General features: G+C 34.1%; 1 protein-coding gene across 2 annotated transcripts in view; it reads left to right on the top strand.

The window, feature by feature from the left end:
* CdGAPr (GTPase-activating protein CdGAPr) overlaps positions 1–24,612 on the top strand; it is an 85,443-nt gene that overhangs the window by 29,390 nt on the left and 31,441 nt on the right. Inside the window, exons 1-9 of one of the 2 annotated variants that reach the window (XM_089713308.1) lie at positions 8,585–9,283; positions 16,392–16,486; positions 17,564–17,637; positions 18,338–18,438; positions 18,954–19,092; positions 19,498–19,657; positions 20,556–20,740; positions 21,279–21,370; positions 22,026–22,083. In XM_089713308.1, the coding sequence (XP_089569434.1) occupies positions 9,275–9,283; positions 16,392–16,486; positions 17,564–17,637; positions 18,338–18,438; positions 18,954–19,092; positions 19,498–19,657; positions 20,556–20,740; positions 21,279–21,370; positions 22,026–22,083 (913 nt within the window). In that variant the 5' untranslated portion in view covers positions 8,585–9,274. Of the gene's footprint in view, positions 1–8,584; positions 9,284–16,391; positions 16,487–17,563; positions 17,638–18,337; positions 18,439–18,953; positions 19,093–19,497; positions 19,658–20,555; positions 20,741–21,278; positions 21,371–22,025; positions 22,084–24,612 lie in introns of those variants that run through there. The other variant, XM_089713309.1, reaches the window with a different exon arrangement.

Below are 24,612 nucleotides of genomic sequence, written 5' to 3'. Positions count from 1 at the left end.
TTACAACAATAATCCTAGGATAACTAACAAAATCAAACTACTGATTTATTTATACCGTGACATGCTCGCCGTTTTACTCGCCGCTCGGTTCTAATACGCGAGCGGCGACTGCAACGTGGTCGGGAGCAAAACTAGCACAGGTCCTCCTTCGATGACGTCCGGCTGGACTCTGGCGGCACTGACGTGGTGCGCGCGAGTCGCATTTTACGTATTATATTTTATATAGAAAAAAATAAGGGCTAAATTAAAAATCTATCCAAAAATTTCCCTGTAAAACCTGATTAGTAAATGAAATGTCAAATTTTCATAAACATAGCGTTCCCCTAATTCTCATAAAACTGATTATGCTTTTAAAATCGATGTTACTTCTGATTTTTTTTTGATCGAGTCAAATGTTTAATATTGTGTTTTTATCCAAAAAAGTCACTAGATCAAACGTTTATCTGTGCTATATATTTTTTTAGGATTTTAAATATGATGATTTCTATCCAAAAACCATGATTTAGAAACATACATTTCGGAGCAGGGCCCCTTAAGACAGATACATTTGTTTACGGTTCCTTTGTTTATACGTGATAGAAGAGTAAATAATGATGTGATAATGACAAATTCGTTTGACCAAGACCCGTCATATCTATTGTAGACTAGCTTTCCGCCCGCGGCTTCGCCCGCGTTCTCAAAGAAGAGTCCCCGCATAGTTCCCGTTCCCGTGGGATTTCCGGGATAAAACCTATGCTATGTGTTTATCCAAGTTACCCTCTATATGTGTGCTAAATTTCATGCAAATATGTACATCCAAGGAATAAAAAGTTTCATACAAACTTCTATCCCCTATATTACCCCTTTAGGGGATGAATTTTCTAAAATCCTTTCTTAGGGGACGCCTCCGTTATGACATCTACCTGCATGCCAAATTTCAGCCCGATATGTCCAGCGGTTTGGGCTGTGCGTTGATAGATCACTATATCAGTCACCTTTGAGTTTTATATATATACATATATAGATTAACGCCCGTAGCACACCTCCGCTGCAGAACTGCAACAGCGGAACCGCAATAGTTTCGCTCTGTCTTGTCCCGTGTATGAGAAGCGGAACAGTAGCGAAACTGCCTGTTCTAACACATACATCTAACTATTTTTTATCTCTTTCTTCGCGCGGTTTCGCCGATCTCTTCTAACGCCAGCCACACTACCGCGTTCACGCCGCTATTTGTTTGCGGTGCCGCATTGTATTCGCCTGTGTTTGTCAAAACCGAAAAAAATAAAACGCGGAACTACATTATTTTTGTAAAAGAGTATGTAAATCATCAAAACTCTGAGGGGTCATTCTAAAAATACATATGTATATGTATAGAAACGATCTTCATGGGACTCGAGTTCTTTACATAGTAGGTTTTCTCCTAATTTCTTTCTTTTTTTATTAATCTCATGCACCCAATTTCTACGAGTTTTATGTCTTTTCAATGTTAAAGTCCACAATAATATTTCTTCTTCCTCTGACTCCGATAACGAAACATTTCGCTTCGATCGTTGCTTCTTGACCACATTCTTGACTGACTCGTATGAGGTTTCGCCGATGCCGGTTCCACTAATCAAACTACACTTGATCACAGCGGAATTCATCTAGCGGTTCCGCGGTCATGGTATCGCAGCGGAGGTGTGCTACGGGCGTTAGGGCCGATTTTTCAATCCTTGTTTAAAATTTATCCCTCCAATAAAGTATTACACGAACATATTAAAGTGTATTCTATAATAGTAGGGGAGCCCAAGAGGGGATTTTGGGATTTACTCGAGCGCGTCAGATTACTATAAGGGACGGTACCTTAGCTATTCATTAGTACCTCTAGTCAATATGAGCAGTTATGGTTGGTGGGTGCGCTCAGGGGCCCCGCTGGAAAATTTGAATAATCCATAATTCTCTAAGGTTGAGCTCGAATCGTCAGATTAGCGAAATGGGGACTTCTTATATTGTAATTAACCCCCCCCATATATTAATCTGACGCGCTCGAATAATATTACTTCAATTTTTTACCCTTTCTTCATAGCGATTAAATCGCCACTTAAATCGTCAGATTAACGTATACTTTTTTTCAGTGACGTCCTGGAGCATGCAAAATATCAATATCTAACGCGCTTGAGTATTTCCAAGCCAATTTTTTTCTTTTTTAAATTAAAAAAAATCAAAAAACCCTTCCCCACCGCTAAAAGTGAAAACATTATAGGACATTTTTTTCTCGCTATGGTCTAATCTACCAATTCTAATAGGTTCCCGTGACGCTCGAGTAAATCCACATTTAGCATCCTGGGCTCCCCTACTATAAGCTGTAGCTAAGGCAATTTAACATAATATTAAACAAAACTTCACTTTTCTCTGGGGAACGAGATGTTTCACCGCAGTAAAAAATAGCCTATCTCACTCTCTAGCCTCCCCTACCTCTTCCCACGAAAATCATGTCATAACAAAAATCTCCGTTGCGACGTGAAAGAAACTTACGCATCACTACTATTATAAAGGCGAAAGTTTGTAAGGATGTATGGATGTATGGATGTATGGATGTTTGTTACTCTTTCACGTAAAAACTACTGAACCGATTACAATGAAATTAAGCACACATATAGAGGGTAACTTGGATTAACACATAGGATAGGTTTTATCCCGGAAATCCCACGGGAACGGGAACTATGCGGGTTTTCCTTTGAAAACGCGGGCGAAGCCGCGGGCGGAAATCTAGTAAGTAGTATAAAACAAAGTCGCTTTCTCTGTCCCTATGTCCCTTTGTATGCTTAAATCTTATAAACTACCCAACGGATTTTGATGCGGTTTTTTTTAATAGATAGAGTGATTCAAGAGGAAGGTTTTAGTATATAATTTATTAGGTTTTAGACAAAGCGGGCGAAGCCGCGGGCGGAAAGCTAGTATAATATAATATAACATTAGAAAGGTTGTTGCCATGGCGACCGGGATTCGCCAAATGGTCTGGAACATTCCACCATATGTCCACAGCTATTGTGTTACGTCATGACATTTGTTTAACATATGGGCTACGGCTGTGAGAGGTCTTTTATTATTATTTGATATTTTATACAATGATATTAGTAAAAAAGTGTAGATGGCCACAACACAATATTCAAACTTCAAAAACGGCACTTGCACGCACACGCGATTAGACGTCAAAGTCAGGTCTTGATTCAACTGACAGTTTTACAGAAGTAAAATGTGGCTAATTAGCAATATTTCGTCGTGCCATTCTCGAAGTGCTAATTACCTATCTACCACTTATACTTACAGCGTCACTAATTTTATACATTTAACTTTTTGTGAACTTTCATAAAATACTTAAGTAGTTAAGTACTTAATAATAATTTCCTAAATTGAAATTATATCAGATTTTTTTTCTCCGTTTGGCTGTTTGAGTTTTGCATTAAATTATAAAAATAATAATTCTAATTGTTTGTAATGTGGACTGTCAAAATGTCATTCAAAATTCAAATTCAAATTCAAATTTCATTTATTTACAAGAATGTAGTTACAAAAAAGGTGTTATTACAATGTTAACGCGCTAATACATTCTACCCACTTTCTGGGTGTGCAAATATATAAATGGAAATAAGTTAAATTACACTACACCAACACTACACAAATTCTTCGCGTCACTAATCACTATTGTTAAACGTCACTAATTCTTCCTTGTCACAGAGTCCGCAATGTAATAAGTTCTTGGATATCATAAAATTGTTTCTCCATTAACCATTTCGTCAGTTTCTTCTTAAATATATTTACTGGGAGATCCTTAAAGTTATCCGGTATTTTATTATATATTGTAATAGTCATAAATATCACACTATTTTTTGCTTGATTTATTCTACATGTTGGAAAGTACAGTTTATTTTGATACCTCGTTAACATATGCGAATTTACTTCTCCTTTCTTTTTAAAATATTCTGGGTGGTATTTAACAAATAAACATACTTCTCTTATATATATGCAGGTCAGTGTAAGGATACGTAGTTTACCGAACATTGGTTTGCAACTGTCCCTTTGATGTAGTCCGCACAGGGCTCGGATACATTTCTTTTGTGCCACAAATACTTTCCGCACCTCGCAAGACTGTCCCCAAAGAATTATTCCGTAAGATAGTATCGACGATATATATGCATGGTAGGCATTTATTGCAGCATTCATAGATACAGTATCTCTTAGGCGACGTAATACGTAAACGAAACGATTTATCCTATCACAAATATATTCAATATGACTGTCCCATTTTAGACCTTCGTCTACCAGAACACCTAAGAATTTATGGTGTTTTACCTTTTCGATTACTTGATCATTACATTTTATATCTAGATTAAGTTTGGTGCAATTCTTTGTATAATATTGAATTATTTTTGTTTTTACTAAGTTTATTTTCAGATTATTATTTTGTAACCATTTTGCTATATTATGTAATGCTGTATTTATATCTCTCTCATATGTATTTTTATCCGTGCATTTAACAATAAGGGTAGTGTCGTCTGCGAATAAAACTGTTTTGTGTTTCACTGATCTCGGTAAATCGTTAATATATAAGAGGAATAAAAATGGGCCGAGCACACTTCCTTGTGGTACACCTGATTTATTAACTTTTTTCTCTGACCTATATGAATTTCGTGTTTGATTTATCATTTTATGAATCTCCACATACTGATATCTATCATTTAAGTAACTTGCTATCCATTCTTTAGCAATTCCTCTTATCCCATATTTCTCCAACTTAAACAAGAGTAATTGATGGTCCACAAAATCAAATGCTTTGCTCATATCTAAGAATATGGTGGCTGCTGGTTTTTTTTCAATAAAGGCTTGAATAATTTCTTTCATCATGTCGATTGTGATTGACATTCAACTATTTTACCGCCAATCGCCATGTTTTCGAGTTGTGTTGCAATCCTTTAATAGGATAATTGCCGGAAAACGATAATTAATTATTACATGTCATAAATGCAGGAAAAATATAATATAAATGTACTAGCTTTCCGCCCGCGGCTTCGCCCGCGTTTTCAGAGAAAACACCGCATAGTTCCCTTTCCCGTGGGATTTCCGGGATAAAACCTATCCTATCTCTCAAGTTGGATCGAACTGCACATGGTGTGCGAATTTTATTATAATCGGTTAAGTGGTTTAGGAGTCCATTGAGGACAAACATTGTGACACGAAATTTATATATATTAAGATAATGTGTGCAGTGTGGTCATTCATTTGACATAAGACCTAACTTTGTAATTTAGTAGCCACTCATAATAAAAATGAATTAGATAAAGATAACTTGTACATATTTTAATTTATTGTTTCGGTTCGATATTTAGTTCTCTTTTAAATTGTTAAATAGTAGGTACACAAGGCAGGAAATTGCATTGTTTATAAAATTAGAATCGACAGAGATTCTTTAAAATCTGACTAATGATTTCATCTAGCGAACATATGGTTTGGTAGATCCCGAGAATTGTATTTTTAAGGACGCTTTCTGAAAATGCGAGTGATTTCATAGGCAATATTATGCATTGAGTAATTCATCATTTTTTTTTAATATCTGTAGGGACTATACTATACGTTTAGGTATATTATTATTAGGAAATATTTTTGTTTGTTCGTTTGCTTATATACAATTTAACTGCCTATTGACTTGTATTGTAGAAACTCACTCGCAAAATTCAACCGCATCAAAATCCGTTGCGCAGTTTTAAAGATTTAAGCATAAATATGTATATGAGACAGAGAAAACGACTGTGTTTTATACTGTGTACTGTGTAGTGATAATATACCTTTTAAAACATAACAAACATTACATTTCAAAGTATTAAAAAAGTAATTTATAAGCTAGCTGATGGCTTCACTATGACTTCTGTAGATTAAGATAATTAATCCATGAATGAACGTAACCATTAACATTTAGACACGGTCGCTTGAAAGCGTTTTAACGGATTTAAAACACGTTTATTTCTAGAACGAAACTTTATAGTGAGTGTGGTCATGGTTGTTGTTATCTTTACAGAATTTCTCTTTGATTTGTTATTGATTTTTTATGTAACAATTATTTAAGTATTATTCAATTTACGACGAGTACCGGAACCAATTTAGTTTTACTGTTAAATATGTCGATATAATTCGTTTATGTTATGGTCATACGTGTAATAAATGTTACAGTAATTAATGCACAGATTACCTAATAGTTCTAGAATTTGTTTCTAAGCTAAATCTTATGTATGTGAAAATTTTGAATATAACGCAGGTTTATGGATTTGCCGGTTCATCTCCATAGATAGTTACTGCTTTCCGAATCGGTGGAAAATGTTAAAAATTGTTATGACGATTCAAAAGTGCTGCTAGAAGAAGTCTAATTGAATAAATATTTGTTTGAGTTTGGTATTGAACGCTCAGGCTACGCCTTTTTTTATAATAGAGCGGGTAACGGAGCAGGTGGGTCACCTAGTGAGGTGATCACCACCGCCCATGAGCACTCACAAAGTTACCTTTGTGAGGCTGTTTGTGTGTGTGTGAATTTTGATCGAAATTGTTCAGCCGTTCTGTGTTTATTGAATACAAGTAAATTAGACTAATCAGTCAAAACTTATTTGACAATTACATTCGCAGTGTTGCTATGTTCCTAATTGCATTATCCCGCTTTTCCTCATTTGGAGATTCCAAACATACTTTCTGTATTTTTCATTATGCTATAGTTTATTGAGTCAGTGCGTAGAAACTTGAAAGTTTGTCGTTTTGTCGCTTATTACGTAACTAAACGAAAATCATTTTTGCATATTCTTTATCGTTTTAAATCACGAATTGCTCTATAAAGTTGATGCGTCATCTAACAAACGTAACAACATGACATCACTAAAAGAAAATTACGGTATACATTAAATTACATAGTTGTTTTATGACTACCTCAAATTATTTGCGTTTATTATACTATAGAAAGTGACACGGAAATAACGTAATCGCGTCAAATTCTAACACCATAATAAAATATGCAGGAAGTTATTTTCACTCGGCAATTAGTTGTTACGATTCTGTTTAAATCGTGGTCTAATCTAGAATGGATAATATTTTAGTTATAAGTGTGATTATTGCAAATTAATGTTTTAAGAGGAAAAATCGAGGGAGTAGATTCAGATTTCAGGGGAATGTCTATGAGTCACGATAATATATTATGCATGTTAATTATATGTAGTACTAGTCGTAATATCAAATATAACTTATACATACAATTAATTTACATGATAATGGTCGTTAAAGAAATTATATTCCACGATCAAAAAGATATGGCTGCAAGATGTCGAACTTATATTCATATTGAAAAGAAGTAGGATAAATTCTTCCTGTATTAGGGTGTAGGATTAGGGCGTATAATGATGAAACCAGTATTACATGTGAACAAATAAATAATAATAAATTTCGTCAAAACTCGTTCAATTGATATTGCGTGATTGAATAGCAGACTTCAAACTTTCACATAGAAATTGTAGATTATTTTTAAGTGAAGTTGAAAATAGTTATTACTCCTATAAAATGCGAAGATACTTAGTTATTAAATAGTACTACTGGCTAGCCAATGGATGTTGTAAATACAAATAGTAAATATATTATGTCATGGCTGCCGAAAACACAACATGAGAAACAGTAAGATATTTCGTGAAATATGCTGATGTTAGATGTATCTATGGACTGGAGGTAAAAAATGTAGGTAGGTATATTTATTTAAGCTACTAAATGTATAGTAATATGTAAAATGTGTACATATATCTTTAGCTGCATTGAATGTTTACTTTCATTAATTGTAACGGCTGAATAAGGCTTCGCTTAAATCCTATAATCCTAGATCTACGTTTATTGGAAATTATGTGTTTGTTGATTATTCAATTATTTAAGGATAAGGTTGATTTTGAGTAAAAACGGTACAGGTACAAGTTACGTTATAAATTATAGGATTAATTATAAAAGAGCAAAGAAACTAGAAATTGTATATGAGTGGATCAGCTCCAATAAAAAAAAACGCATACAATATTAAATAAACTGTATAAATCGATCTATTAATCACTATTAGCTATAAATCAAAGGGATATAATTTTTTCCTCTAATCGCGAAGGAAATGGAACCGGTTTTTTTAATTATGCAGCTTCCTGTGGCGACATGCCTTCAAACGTAAACAGTGTTGCGTCACACGACTCACCAAGTCGGCCATTATTTACAAACAATGTGTGTGGGTGAAATGAATTTTCTTATGCACGGACTAGATACTGTTATTGAATCGTTTTAAATCGTTTGATTGTACTTTTTTAAGAAAGAGATGAAAGAAATGTTTGGGAAATTTTGAAAGAATAGTTTTTTTTTTATTCAAAGGTTTTTTCCTTGTGACAAAGAAGAGTTTTATACTTTTAGTTAGTTACTATCTAAAATAGCATGTATTAAATTTACCAATAATAATATTCTTATTATCCAATCAATTGAATATATCAACACAACATTTTTTGTTCATAAAAATACTTCGCAACGAGATCTGCGATTTGTCCACAAAACGAAGCAAAAATGATGCATGTGGCAACTCCATTATCGACCGCTCAAAGAGACAGTCGGACCGCGCGGGGCGGGGAACGCGCGCCGCTGTCAAATCGAATTATTCCTCTCATTTGCGATTCAAGTTAATTTTTCGATGGAAAACCTTTTTCCTGAATTAATTGTGTTGCTATTTACTAATTAACAAAAAGCCAAACGACGCGTGAACACGAAATTTGTGCGTAAAATCAAATTACTTCGTTTCGGTCGTGGCCAGTGCTATTTTTGTTTTGTAGCCCCGTTCCAGTGTGGATTTTTCTGTTGAAATACTGTGATGCAGTTTTTGTTTTGTTCCCGGTGGTCGAGCGGAACGTTGCAAAAAGCTTATGAAACCGTACGATTTGATACCGTTCAAGTGCGAAACGGTTGTTTTGCCCTAAATACTGTGCCAAATTTTGATGTAAATTATTGACAAATTGTACCTTCTATAGCGGCTATTTGGAATACGCATGACTTGGTTGTGGAATTCAATTTTGAATTCGAAAAAAGAACACTTCGACTGCAATTTTTTTTCGAGCATAGACTAAAGTGACCAGTGTTTTTTCATAAAGTTTTTATGGCGTACCTATCCATGTGCGAAATAAAGTGTATTAGTGATATGAGGAGAATGTTCGGGGTCTGTTCTGATGGGTGGCTTCTCTGCGGTCAGAATGTGAGCAGCTAAAACCTGGCTGTCACGTATATGTTGTCTGTATGTTTTTTTTAATTTGTGTCCATGTTTTCCCTCTATATGCTGTGCCAAAAAGGCTATGTCATAATTTAATACAATGGTGAATGGATCATTGTTTAGAATAATTTATTCGAAATAGAAGTATTATATTATGCGTTTAAAAATGTTTGATGGTATCCAAAGGTTTGATTTTAAATTGTAGGTTGCTAAATGTCTAATATTGAGAGAGCAATAAGCAATTTGCTGAAACCTTTAAAAGTATTAAGAAAAATATTAAAATCACTTAATTAAAAAGTTTCATAATATTATGTAAATTACTTAAGTACTTTCAATAAAGTAGGATTGATGAGATGAAGCAGGTTCAGTATAATCAGCTGATAATTTATAAAAATCTAAATGCATTTAAATAATTATCTTGAAGAACTAAAAAGTTCAATATAACAATCCACACTGCCAAAAATAAGCTTATTTATATTAAATAATATAGTTTCAAAAAAACACACTTAAATTCATGAAATTATTGTATTGTCACCGATCCTTGATAAGTGTACAAAGCTTGAATCTGTCCGTTTAAAGTCAAAATCAAGTCTAAAGACTAAAGGAGTTGGTAACATACAAACACACAGGTGAAGCTGATAAAAGCATATTTTAAACCTTCAACCAGATATGTAACAAGGTTGATTTTCCTTTGGCACAGCATATCCTTATAAAGGCCTTGAAGTGAGTGCATGCATTTTTTGTTGTCCCTATTTTGACTAATTGGCTATGCTCACTCTAGCTCTAATAGAAATACTGTATTTTCATTATTATTACTATGAAATTAACTATTCATTCATAATACCCTTCATATTATTATTTTCTAAAAGCTCCTGATTTCTCAAATGATATATCATTTTGGAGTTAAAATGGTGATAAGGTGCATTGATATTTGTGTAATATTATTTTTACCATACATGCTATCTTTTGTAGTTATTTTTATTAGTGGACGATTTTGATAGATTTTTATATGTACAAGCAATATTATTACTTGATAGTTTCGCCATCTCCAAGAAAAGCACACAGATTACATTTGAAATTTAGATATTAATACAAAACAAATATGTAATGTATGTAATGTAATACAATAACATGGTTGTCTGGAAGAAATCGCTCATGAGCGATAAGACTGCCTACTGTACCTTAACCTCTTGTGCTGTTTTTTATTGTCTTTCTCTTAACTTATCTTGTGTACAATAAAGTGTTTTGATTTATTTATTTATTTAATGTTAATAACACACATACCTAGTATAAATAGCATATTATATGAAATCTATATATATAAAACTCAAAGGTGACTGATATAGTGATCTATCAACGCACAGCCCAAACCACTGGACGTATCGGGCTGAAATTTGGCATGCAGGTAGATGTTAGGACGTAGGCATCCGCTAAGAAAGGATTTCCCGAAATTCTTGCGGGAACAGGGAAAACGGGGATGCACGTACAAAGTCGTGGGCGGAAGCTAGTAGAAAATAAGTTGTCATTTGGGAAATCAGGACAAATTTAAATCATTGATAGGGCTAATAAAGCATGTACATTGTATGATTAACATTGGATACATGACCATTATCATTTATGTATCTTAAAATCTTCGCAGCACTTTAGTTGTGTGTGTGTATGACTTGTGTGTAGAGCCATACTATTTTTATGTCACTTTAAAGTGTTACAATTATAGCTAAGTTTAACTGTGGTTTAACTTTAAAGTTCATGGAAGTGCATCTTAATAATAAAACCTAAATAACAAGGTGTGCCTTGCGGCTTTACCCGCATTACTCTGCTTCTATTGGTCTAATATTGTGTTGCCTATAGCCTTCTTCGATTAATGGGCTACCTAATTCCGAAAGACATTTACATATTGGTTTTACGTTCTTGAGATAATCCTGTTCAATCAAAAGAACGAACGAACATTCTATTAGTTCAGCTGATATTTAGATAAATTTCTCTAATGTAATGTTTCATTGAGTGTGGTAAATTTTATCACTAAAAACTTTAAGTATTTATTTATAAGTATTGTTATGTTGTGTTGTGCTATAAGATTATAAATAGGTGAAAGAAATAAGATAAAATAAATCACCTATAACTTTAAAATATAAGTTCTATTTTCAGCTTGCATTTTTACTTGCATAATAAATATTATAGAGACAGGCTAGCTCCGCCCCTCTTGGTCTTAGCGTGATGATATATATAGCCTATAGCCTTCCTCAATAAATGAGCTATCTAACACTGAAAGAATTTTTCAAATCAGACCATTAGTTCCCGAGATTAGCGCGTTCAAACAAACAAACTCTTCAGCTATATAATATTAGTAAAGATAAATATTTAATATATGTATTAAGTAAATAGATAGGCTCTCAAGTCTCAACTCAAGTATCTAGGTTACTAGGTTTGCTTTATGAACTCTTATAATATAAGAATCATGCTGCCAATGAAGGCTAAACATTTATTTATTTATTCTTTATCCTACAATTAGAGACAGGGAAAAGATATATGAGAATTTAAAATAATAAGTATATTATGAATAGGTGGCCTTATCTATCTTCTTCTTTATATATAAAAATGAATCGCAAAATGTGTTGGTAAGCGCATAACTCGAGAACGGCTGAACCGATTTCGATAATTCTTTTTTTATTATATTCCTTGAAGTACGAGGATGGTTTTTATGTAGAGAAAACGTTAATATGTACCACGGGCGAAGCCGGGGCGGACCGCTAGTAGTATATATATAAAAATGAAACCCGTTTCGCGTTGTCACGGAATCACGCGTGAACGGGTGGACCGATATCGATAATTCTTTTTTATTATATTCCTTGAAGTTCTGTTGTAGATTCTTATGTAGATAAAACGTAAATATGTATGTACCACGGGCGAAGCCGGGGCGGACCGCTAGTGCCTAATATACCCTATAAAGTGGGCCAAAATCGATTCTAAATGAGTTGGTTACATTCAAACATACAGATGAAGCTAATACAAGCATGTTAAAAATCAATCTCTTCCAGCAACCTGGTTAGCAATGTGTTTGTATCATTTAATTACGAGAAAAGTCCTCATAACCCACAAAGAAATTAATTTCCATAGCATAGAAAAATGCAGGTATCATATATGTATAAAACAACATAAACCTACTTTTGAAATAATATTTTCAAACAAAACACTACTTCCTCATTTTTTCAGAGAAATAAAATGTTTTATTGCCTCATAACAACTATTACTTCAGAAGTTGAAACCACATGAGTAGAAAGACGGAACAGAGACTAAGCTTCAAACAACCGCGCGAATCGATTGCACTACTACAAGTACGCGGGGCATGTGTGTGTGACCGCAGGCCGCTTGTCACGTACGCAGCGATTCTGGAAAAAACCGGTTTGCGCTTGCACAGGCTGAGGACAGTCTCAGAGTTGATAAAACGCATGTTGTTTGTTTTATTAGTTGCAACTTGCAAGTTTTAATATTTTAATATAAAACGTAATATTGTATTGTTAAAAATGGTTGTTTATTGTACTGTGTGTATGAATAACACTAGAAAAACTAAAAATATATCATATTTCATTTATCCCAAGGAGTACAATAGGTGAGTAAATATTTTGATTATTACTTTTTCAAGTAAGTACCTACTTGCGTTTATTTCATTAGGTCCTTTTTTAATAAGAAGAGAATTGTACACGGTGTGTTTTTACCTTTCATTATTATTACAAGTTTAGCATTTGTAAGTATGTATGTATGTATTGTAAGTGTGTACATACCTACCTACTACAACCCAACCCACCCAGGTTGGGTTGTAGTAGGTAGTTTTGTTTAATTTGTCTTAACCTATTGTGACAACCCTACCAAAATAGGTAACAATTTTGCACGTTCTTAAGAAGCTTAGTCTCTGTTCCGTCTTTCTACTCATGTGGTTGAAACAGTGTTGTTTTAATAACTTTTCTACATAAAAATAATAAGTTCAAATTATTTAAACTGTAATATTTGTTAAAGTGTTTTAAATTACTGTTTTTACTGAATGAAAGCTCTCACTTGAAGGGCTTTTGTTTTAAATAAAAACTTAGTTAAGCTTATTTTTTATTTAATATAATATTTGCTCGCTGTGGTTTCGTCTAGGCCGACACTTTCTGTATGAATTATGATGCACTAGAAAATGTTTGAAAAAATCAGGAGTAACTAGGCAAATTAATATTTCTCGTTTTATTTTTAAAAATGTATTATGGCCATTTTACTCATTAGGTTAAGTACTTTCGATATCAGTTTAAAGGTTTTTGATATCTGTAATAGTTACGGAATAATCGCCTGTGCACACTTAACGATTACACCCTGTATATTTTAAATCCTATTTTAATATCATCATGTATTCCAAGAAACACTTTAATGTCTCAGCATGGAGGTGTGAAGTGCGTTTGTGTATTGATTTATTATTTAATTGAGTGTGTGGAGCGTGTACCCACGCACATACCGACGTAAGTGTGATAATGTCGAGTGCACACTGCCGACTGCGTTGATGTGTTTTTGGTCAGTTAGTGTTTGGATAGTGTGTGTACAACCTTATGATGTGTTAATGTGTTCATACCTTACTAGCTTTCTGCCCGTGCCTTCATCTGCATTGGTTGAAACTTAACATAATATACTAAAACCATTGCTGAAAGCAGAATGAAAATCGATGTAGTAGTTTATGACTTTGTTAGACAGATGCCGCGGACGGCTTTGTTTTATAATATGTAGTGATGATGTAATTTAATGGGCTGTTATAATGTGGTAATATTATTAGTAGTATAGTGAAGCGGTTATTGTATCGGATTTAGTTTTATTTAATAGGATGCAATTAAGTTAGTGACTATATCATAGAGCAAAATAAAGAGGAATAGAATTTAGTTGATTCTTTTGTCGTTTTTGAGTTACTTGATGGATATTTTCTAGATCAAGTGCAAATGTTAAATACTTAAAACTGCTATAGGACAAAAACTAATAAACAACATATTAGTTACATAGTTAGTTACATAATCATTTAGTAATCTGTCGACTGTTGGTTCACAAAAACATACATACACGCAGCCCACATGGCAATACAATCCTACTAATATTTTAAATGCATAAGTTTGTGAGGTTGGATGGATGTTTGTTACTCTTTCATGCAAATACTACTGAACCGATTACTATGAAATTTAGTAAGTAGGTCGCTGTAGACCAAGAATAAGTCATAGGCTACTTGTTATCCCGGAAATCCCACAGGAATTACAACTATGGGGGTTTTTCTTTGCAAACGAGTCGGAAATCTAATCCATTCTAATATTATAAATGCGAAAGTAACTCTGTCTGTCTGTCTGTTACTCAATCACGCCTTAACTACTGAACCAATTTGCATGAAATTTGGTATGGAGATATTTTGATACCCGAGAAAGGACATAGGCTACTTTTTATCCCGGGAAAATGACGCAATCCCGAAAATCCCACGGGAACGGAAACTATGCGGGTTTTTCTTAGACTGCGCGGGCGAAGCCGCGGGCGGAAAGCTAGTATAGTATAATCATGACGGACGCGCGTCGTCCAAGGCGAGTCTCATCTATCATGTAGTGAAGAGGCGTGTGCGTGCTGTCGTTAATTTGTCGCCATTAACCGCCATTAACTATGTATGTATCATGCGATGTTTACTGCGTAATATTGTGTATGGATGAATAGTGATTTGATTTGCATCGTTACGTGTGTCGTTAGAGTCTGAATGTGTAGGAAAAATGATTGTATTTTATGATATAATTTAAAACTGCGTATCACAGCAACCATTTAAGGTAGACAGAGTAATTGTTATGGAAGATAAGCACCTTCTCACAAGTCAAGTTAATCTATACTAATATTATAAAGCTGAAGAGTTTGTTTGTTTGAACTCGCTTACCTCAGGAACTACTGGTCCGATTTTAAAAATTATTTCGGTGTTAGATAGCCCATTTATCGAGGAAGGCTATAGGCTAATATATGATCAAGCTAAGACCAACAGGAGCGGAGCCACGCGGGTAAAACCGCGGGGCACAGCTAGTCATAAGCTAAATTTTGAACCTAGATTATATTTCAAAACGAATTCATCTAGTATCTAACTAAAAGACTATCTAAAAACTCGATAGCACGTGCCGAAATAGGTTAACGGTAAAATAAATCAAAACTCAAGTACCTCTTACTTAAGTGGTAGTCGTTAATTTTAGATAAGATTAGTGAACGCTATTCAAGTGCTTTGGATAGTTTGACAAGTCGAAATGAGGGTAAAATGGCTTGTAATCATACATTTTTTTTTGCTGTGTTTAAATAACAGATTTTGTATGTGTTTTTGAAGTGAAACATTTAGTGTGACATTTTTTCGTTACGCGTGACATTTTTCCGTTACGCGCCATCTTTTTCTTATCCCTACCACGCGTGATTCGACGTATTTCTGTAAAGTTGCTTAAAGTAATAAATTATTTTTTGAAAAATAAGTTTCACTTCTTACGTGTGTACACTAGTACACACACACATTTTTTTAACGTATCGCAATATTGCAAAAAAAAGCAGGCAGATAGTAGATTGATAATACTCTTGCTTGTCTTTTCCGTCGCCTATGAAACCGTTTTGTAAAGAGCAAATAAAATTATTTTTTTTTGTCGAGTAAAATAAACATCCTGGGAATCAAACTTACAACGCTGTTAATTATGTAGGTCAAAATTAATTTATTGATAAATACCTACCTGGATATAAGGATCCTCTTTTGATGTTTTTTAGCAGATCATCTATTACATAAGTCATAAGTATACTTGCCAGTAAGTACTTTAGTACTTAAAAAAAATGTGTGCGTGTACTAGTGTACACACGTAAGAAGTGAAACTTCTTTATGACCTTATTTTTCAAAAAATAATTTACTATATACATACAACTTACAGAAATACGTCGAATCACGCGTGGTAGGGATAAGAAAAAGATGGCACGCGTAACGAAAAAATGTTACACTAAATTTTTTTCCAACCCCGATAAAGAAGTTTCACTTCAATACGTGTCCTAACTCCTATGTTACAGGGATCCGCAGATCATCTATTAAATAAGTATAGTAGCCAGTAGGTACTTACAATGTGTCCTTATGTTACAGGGATCCCCCCACGGGTCGGTGATGTCGTGCCAATCGCTCGCTGCCCGCGCGTTCGAGACGGAAAAGGATTCGAGATGTTCTACCAGCTTCCATAGGTATGTGATACATTTTAATTGTTTTTTTTTTTTAAGTAAAACTTCTTTAGGCCCGTTGAGAGTAAAATTTCAAGGTCGCATAATGGAAATACGGTCACGTCATGGAGTAAGGCGACGATTTTGATATCTTTGAATCTTGCCTAAGACGTTTCACTTCTGACACGTGTGCTCGGTACACTCGATCTTTTTTATTGTGTTTTGAAAGAAAGTGTCATCTAAATCGGTTCATAAACGACGCGACGTACTAGTTATCTGATTTATTTAGAAGTTACTAGCTTACAGCCCGCGGCTTCGCCCGCTTTTTATTAGGGTTCCGTAGCCAAAATGGCAAAAACGGAACCCTTATAGTTTCGTCATGTCCGTCTGTCCGTCTGTCCGTCTGTCCGTCTGTCACAGCCGATTTACTCGGAAACTATAAGTACTACAGTGATGAAATTTGATGGGAATATGTGTTGTATGAACCGCTACAAAAATATGACACTAAATAGTAAAAAAAAGAATTGGGGGTGGGGCCCCCCATACATGTAACTGAGGGATGAAATTTTTTTTTTCGATGTACATACCCGTGTGGGGTATCAATGGAAAGGTCTTTTAAAATGATATAAAGTTTTCTAAAAAACATTTTTCTTAAAGTGAACGGTTTTTGAGATATCAGCTCTCAAAGTCGTAAAAAGTATGTCCCCCCCCCTCTATTTTTATAACTACGGGGTATAAAATTCTAAAAAAAATAGAGGTGATGCATGCTAATTAACTCTTTCAACGATTTTTGGTTTGATCAAAGTATCTCTTATAGTTTTTGAGATAGGTTGATTTAACTGTAATTTATTATATTTGCTGCTACGGAACCCTTTGTGCGCGAGCCCGACTCGCACTTGGCCGGTTTTTATATACTAAAACCTTCCTCTTGAATCACTCTATCTGTTAAAAAAGACCGCATCAAAATCCATTCCGTAGTTTTAAAGATTTAAGCATACAAAGGGACATAGGGACAGAAAAAGCGACTTTGTTATATACTATGTAGTGATTAAAATTGAGTAACCTTTTTGCAATAGGTAATTTATTTATTGGCTATTTCAGATCGGTGCGTTTCAGCTCGGAGTCGCGGAGCACAAGGAAGTCGAATGACACGGAGTGCAAACGGGAAACGCCGGGTAAATATATTGTATTGTTATGTTTTTAAAACAAAATTAATTTAGTTCAAAAATGCAACTTATACATAGTTACAAGATACGTAACTAAACATATTTATGAGGCTTTAAATATTATTCTGATCTATACTAATATTATAAAGCTGAAGAGTTTGTTTGTTTGTTTGTTTGTTTGTTTGAACGCGCTAATCTCGGGAACTACTGGTCCGATTTGAAAAATTCTTTCGGTGTTAGATAGCCCATTTATCGAGGAAGGTTATAGGCTATATATCATCACGCTACGACCAACAGGGGTGGAGCCACGGGGGTGAAACCGCGCGGAGCAGCTAGTATTACATAAGGATTAGGATTTAAAGGAAAAGCTTATTTACGCGGGCGAAACTGCTGGACGCAGCTAGTATTTAATTAAAAGTACATTTTTTAAAAATACCCCCAACTCCTAATTTCCATGTATTTAACGCATAAAATGAAAGAAATTTACCAACTACCCGTTTCTTTATAATACTAGCGGTCCGCCCCGGCTTCGCCCGTGGAAGATATTTACATTTTCTCTCCGTAAGAACCATCCTCGTACTTCAAGGAATATAATAAAATAAAAAAAATTATCGAAATCGGTCCACCCGTTCACGCGTGATGTCGTGTCGTGAGATGAATAAATCGCATTTCAAATTCCTTTTGTTTGATTACCCATTTAAATTTTCAGGTACGATGTCGCTCACGGCGCTGTCTATAACGCCGGTGACTCCCGGCTCGGCGATGAGCCAGTCGGCACCACACGCAGGCGCGTTCGATTTCGATGAGACGGTGAGTTTTTCCACTTTTTTTATGAAAATTTGAAAAAGACGGTTTATTTCAGGGAAAATAATGGGTAGATGGTGCTTTCTAACACAGACAAAATAAAAATGAAAAAGAATGGTGAAAATAAAGGGTAGATAGTGTTTTATGACCTTTATTGAAATACATAGTCAGTTTTTTAGGACAAAGGTGAAAAATGGTTGTTTTAGGAAAAATAATATGCGAAATAAGTGAAATTGTTAAATGCTCACATAGTTCAAGCTCCTAAGGCAAGAATGGATATTTCTATGTTGATAAACTGGTGTATGTATGGCGATAATGTTAAGAAAAACTTAACATTATCGATCGGCAAAGTTTTGTTTAATTCTTATGTATAAATTTAATAAATTGGGAGCATGATGACCTAATTGAAAATTTATTAAAAAGCAAACTTGTAAAAACAGAATAAAAACGATAGTAAAATTTTATATGAATAAATTTCATTTTATACCATAAAACTAACAGAAATCTTACGTTAATTTCAGCCGGCGCCCCCACCAGCTTGCCGATTCCCAAAGTTGGAGGAATGCGCTCATTTCCACTACGAAAGGGTGTCGCTCGGAGGCCTAAGTGTGGAATTGGTGCCTTGTGAGGCCGTGGAAGGGCCCCCGCTTGAGGGTGAAGGTATAATATATTTTAGTTATTTATTATGTTATATGTACTTTTTTGCATGATTAATTGTCTAATGTTGATAGTGGTGTCAGTTTTTGAAGAAATAAAGGGTGGTAACATAATTTTTGTACAGTATTTAATTTACTTAAATCTATGTATTTATTTCATAATTAATGTATGAATATGATGATTTTGATAATGCCTCTTTTTTTCTTTAACTACAATTTATCTGAAATTTAACTGCCTTTTGACGGCTTTGATGAATGATAATTTGCCAAGATGCGTTCCCACATTAACACGTAATTATTCCTAACCGTTACTTGACAATTTTCCCCTATATATTCACCACTGTGACAGCCATCTTTAACCATTTAAGTTTAATTATTTATATTCCTTAAACGATTTATTACTTTTCAGGTTGGGTCTGCCTTAAGGTCCGTTCACACGTGAATTCGTCCAACGACAGTACGGATAGCAAAACACTAAGCGCCAGTTGGACGGAAGCGAGTGATGTGCGAGAGTGGACACTCACAAGGAACATGGACAACTTTCTGCAGTTGGACGACATGTTGCACAGGTGTGTGGACATACAGACGGACAAAAATTCTAAAAACTATATTTTTGACTGCGGTATCTATTGTAAATCACGCCCCAAGTATTATTTAAAAAAAATATTCAATGTACTGTTTAGACTTTCCTACGATTTTATTATAATATGAATGAATTTCCTGCAGCTGGACGATATATTTCATAGGTCTTAATTGTTGTTTTTACGCAAAAAATGGTATGATAGTGAAATAAAAAAAAAATGATAATAAAAATCTATATTGACATAATAATACAGGTAAAAATAATGAGCCCTTCGGCTCCCGAACTAGTTTAAAACTGTGCCTCAGGAGCCAGAGGCTTCTCCCAATATTGATCTTAATGTTATGTCTTATCTAAAAAATTATATTGAAATAACCAGCCGTTAATCTAAAAAAAACGAAAATTTTGTCAAAAGCATCCCGTTTTTCATCTACTTACGAAAGAATTTTCGACAATCGATGAATGCAGTTCTATTTATTTTAAAAATAAAGGAATGTTTCCTTTCAGTAAAATTTGCTATCTCCAGAATTTCAAGTACTTTCCCTCCAGGGCCCCTTGAAAATTTCCACACTGTATACATAATATATGTATAAACTTCTTTTCAATAAAATTTGTTTTTAATGTTAATCAAACTGTATAAATGTATTATTTTAACGTGATAACGTTTTTAAAATCGTTTTAGTCGGGTGACATGTTCAGAAACTTGTGTCACACCAAAACCTCACGAGCGCGATCCCAGGTATATAAACGAGAGAGAGACGGACCGATCTCCCGTCTCATCTCGAGCGCTGCCACCAATAAGACGTTATCACGTAAACATCTCGATCGTAAACCTACTTTACAAACAACCAATTTTTTTGTACAATAAAACATTTTCTCTTTTACAGGTGTATATACGACCGAAAAGTCTCCGGTTTACCAAATTTAAAAGAAGCCATGACTCCAGAATTAGTGCAAGATGAAGTTGAATATAGGCAGTTGATATCGGACTATGTGCATCATCTATCTATCATAGCGGACGATTCCATCAATTGTGGACCAGCTTTGAACTGGCTGCAGATGGATAATAAGGGTGAGTTTTTATTGTTATGTATTTTATTATCTATATTGTATACTAGCTGCGCCCCGCGGTTTCCTAATGTTCCTGTGGAAATATCGATATAAAAAGTAAACTAAGTTACTCCGTATAACAACAGCTATCCGTCAGTGATAGTCCCGTCAAAATCGGTCCAGCCGTTCCTTATTTTGTTCGTATATCTGTTTGTCAATCATGAATTGTACTATACCTATTTTGAATAAAATTTCACATGTATAATTAAAATGCTCAACCTAACAACCATGCATGTAGTTATTATTTTATTATATTTATAACCATTAAATATTAATAACTAGCTGCGCCCCGCGGTTTCACCCGCGTGGCTCCCCTCATGTTGGTCTTAGCGTGATGATATATAGCCTATAGCCTTCCTTGATAAATGAGCTATCTAACACCAAAAGAATTTTTCAAATCGGACCAGTAGTTCCACATTATATTTATATATTTAAGTAGTGATCACGTTTTTTCAATGAATAAAAAATTAAAATTAAAATAATATTATTTTCTATTTAAGGTCACAAATTATTAGTGTCGAATGAAGACTCCAGTTCAATAAACACGCCAGCAGTTGCAGCCGCTTATTCAGTCAGGAAATATGTCTCGCAGGTAAATTTATCCTACTAATATTATATAATCTATACTAATATTATAAAGAGGAAAGGTTTGTATGTATGTATGGTTTTCACGCATAAACTACTGGACCGATTTTAAAGAAATTTGGCACAGATAATCTTTAGACCCTGCGAAAGAACATAGGCTACCTTTTATTGCGAAATATGTACCACGGGCGAAGCCGGGGCGGACCGCTAGTATTATAAATGCGAAAGTAACTCTGTCTGTCTGTCTGTTACGCTTTCCCGCTTAAACCTCTCAACCGATTTTGATGAAATTTGGCACAGACAATCTTAAGAGTTTAGACCCTGAGAGGGGTAGACATAGGCTACCTTTTATCAAAACACCAGGCGGAAGCTAGTCTATAATATAAAAATCAATCGCAAAGTGTGTTGATAAGCGGATAACTCGAGAACGGTTGAACCGATTTCGTAAATTTTTTTTTAATGATATTCCTTGATGTACGAGGATGGTTCTTATAGAGAGAATACGTAAACATGTACCACGGGTGAAGCCTGGGGACCGCTTTTATATCATAGATTTGTAGTACCAAAATATATTGAAAAATAAGTAGCTTGCTATTAAATATTTATAATCATCAAGATCAAGATATATAATAAATGAAATATATTTTTATTAATGTTTGCAGGCACGAGACGAAATCAGTTTTGAAGTCGGCGACATGATATCCATCATAGATATGCCAGGTGAGATTTAATTAAAAAAAATGAATATGAGAAAACAAAATATTAGAGGAATGTTCATTTATAACATAAAAACACATTATAATATCAAAATATGTTCAAAATGTTTGAAGTTATGATACTACACATTTAATAATCTATACTAATATTATAAAACTGAAGAGTTCGTTTGTTGGTTTGTTTGAACGCGCTAATCTCGGGAACTACTGGTCTGATTTGAAAAATTCTTTCGGTTTTATATAGCGCATTTATCGAGGAAGGCTATGTGCAATATAATATTATTTCACTAAGACCAACAGGAGCGAAGCACTGCGGGTAAAACCGCGGAGCACAGCTAGTCTGCAAGAAATCTGAAAACTCGATAATGTGCTAATAAATAAGGCAGATAAATTTACTTAAGGTGATTGCTACGATCTGTTCCCAGCCAATGTCCCGCTAGATGGCGCTGAATTCTACATTTCTAGTTTATTTGAGTTTTTGCGTAATTGGAAAAGATTAAGGTCGTAGGAATAGTCATGGCGGTTACTGAATATTATATTTTATTGAAATATGTCATATCATTGCCTTAAAATCCACCCAATTCGGTAAAAAAATGCATTATAACATCTGTCATTGCATACAGGGTCGTTTACACACACAGACGTATACAAAAATGATAAAGATTTAAGTCTAGATGGCGTGAATGTAAAACAAGTAGGATTGTTATAAAAATAAAAGTTATATTTGTTGGCGTAAACTATTTTGTTGTAATTTTGGGAAATAAATAATGTCAAAATTGATAACAATAAAACGCAGTTTTATTTTATTACATTACACTATTGTTTTTTTTATCAAAACATGTATTTGAAGTAGCATATACCTATGATATAATATTATGCTAAGAATAATTATTCATACAACAACAAATCTAAAACACTATTTACTATGTAAAAAAACCAGGAAGGTGAAAAAGATATTTACGATTTCGACGCACTCGACTTTTAGTAAAATATAGTAGGTAAAAATTAAACAATGGTAATGTAAATTCTAAACAAACTACTACCAAAATACAATTAGAACAAAAATCATTTGACTTGTTTATTTCACCCAGAGGCCAGAGGCGGCTCGTGACAAAATTGTATAGGTGTTCACTTGAAATAAAACAACGAAAATACAATAGCGTTCGGGATGATTTATTACAAAAAAATGAGCACCACATTTTATAAATGTCTATAACACTAAAAATTACAAAGTACAGGCTATTTCAAAACGAATTCAATGACTAGGTATCAATAATTAGTAAATCACCGAATTTGCATTCGCGAGCGTAGGTATCCATAGTGTTTGTCACTGACGGTCACTGACCTCTATAACTTATAGTTATAGAGGTCAGTGGTGTTTGTTGTGTAAACATGTATGTATTTGAGTAGTTAGTAGCATATTATATTCTGAATTTCTGATCCATGCCTATTCACTCAAAACTAATAACACTAATGATTTGTAACAGTAAATTATTTCAATAGGTAGGTATTTGAACATTTCCCAACAAGACGTAAGAATAATTATTCGTAGGTATACAAGATACAATAACAAATCTAATACACTATTTATTATTTTATTATTTACTAGCGGTCCGCCCCGGCTTCGCCCGTGGTACATGTTTACGTTTTCTCTCCATAAGAAGTAATAGCTAGAGAGCTAGCGCAAAGCTACCTGTATGTATTTGACCAGACCTGGATTTTTGTGTGTTGATTCCCCTATACCTACTATACATGAGATGAGGAGTCACTAAGCCCAGAGTGGTGGACGGGGCGCGCGCTTAGGTAAGACAGGTGGAAATTTTTGGCGAACTTTGAAACCATTTGACCACGTCTGCCATTTTGATATTTGAAAATAGATTATTATTACTATCGGAAAATAACAATGGCAGACCATTATCACGCGGATAACATTCTGGCAGACACTTATGAAAGTGCTGAAAAAAATACAATTTTGAAAGTATTTGACCAGATCTGCCATTCATATATTTTATTTATTAGGGTCTTAAAAACTTATTTTCGAAACGGCAGACATTTTCATTGCGTACAGACTTCAGCAGACAACAAAACTTTACAGACTTCAGCAGTCAACAAGACTTAGCTTCTACATGGTCAGATGTATATATGTATTACGTTCCCTGACCATACATCAATGATTTACTTTATTAATGTTTTTATGGTCATTTACATTTAATTTTGAAAACTATGGAATAAAATTTATAAATTTGATGATACAAAACTAAATATACATTTGTAAAGAATCTCAAATATAAAGTTGTGTTGCAAATAACAAATCATCATTTAAATATTTAGTTTATTTCTTTATTTAAGAAACAATTAACAATTACAAAACAACATAAAAAAACACGCATGCATTTATTGAAATGTTCATTCATCATCACTATCGTATGGCGTTGTGTGACTCGTCTTCATAATCCATTGAATCGGATTCTGTAAAAGTAAAACGTAAATTATATAATAAAAGAAATGAGTAAAGTCAAAAATAATTAAAAGA

This window comes from Colias philodice, chromosome 30 (assembly GCF_061535455.1).
Source record: "Colias philodice isolate Cphi_HAF_F1 chromosome 30, ilColPhil1 Martin Lab GWU primary, whole genome shotgun sequence".
NCBI classification, from domain to species: domain Eukaryota; kingdom Metazoa; phylum Arthropoda; class Insecta; order Lepidoptera; family Pieridae; genus Colias; species Colias philodice.
This window is presented reverse-complemented; position numbering and strand designations above follow the sequence as displayed.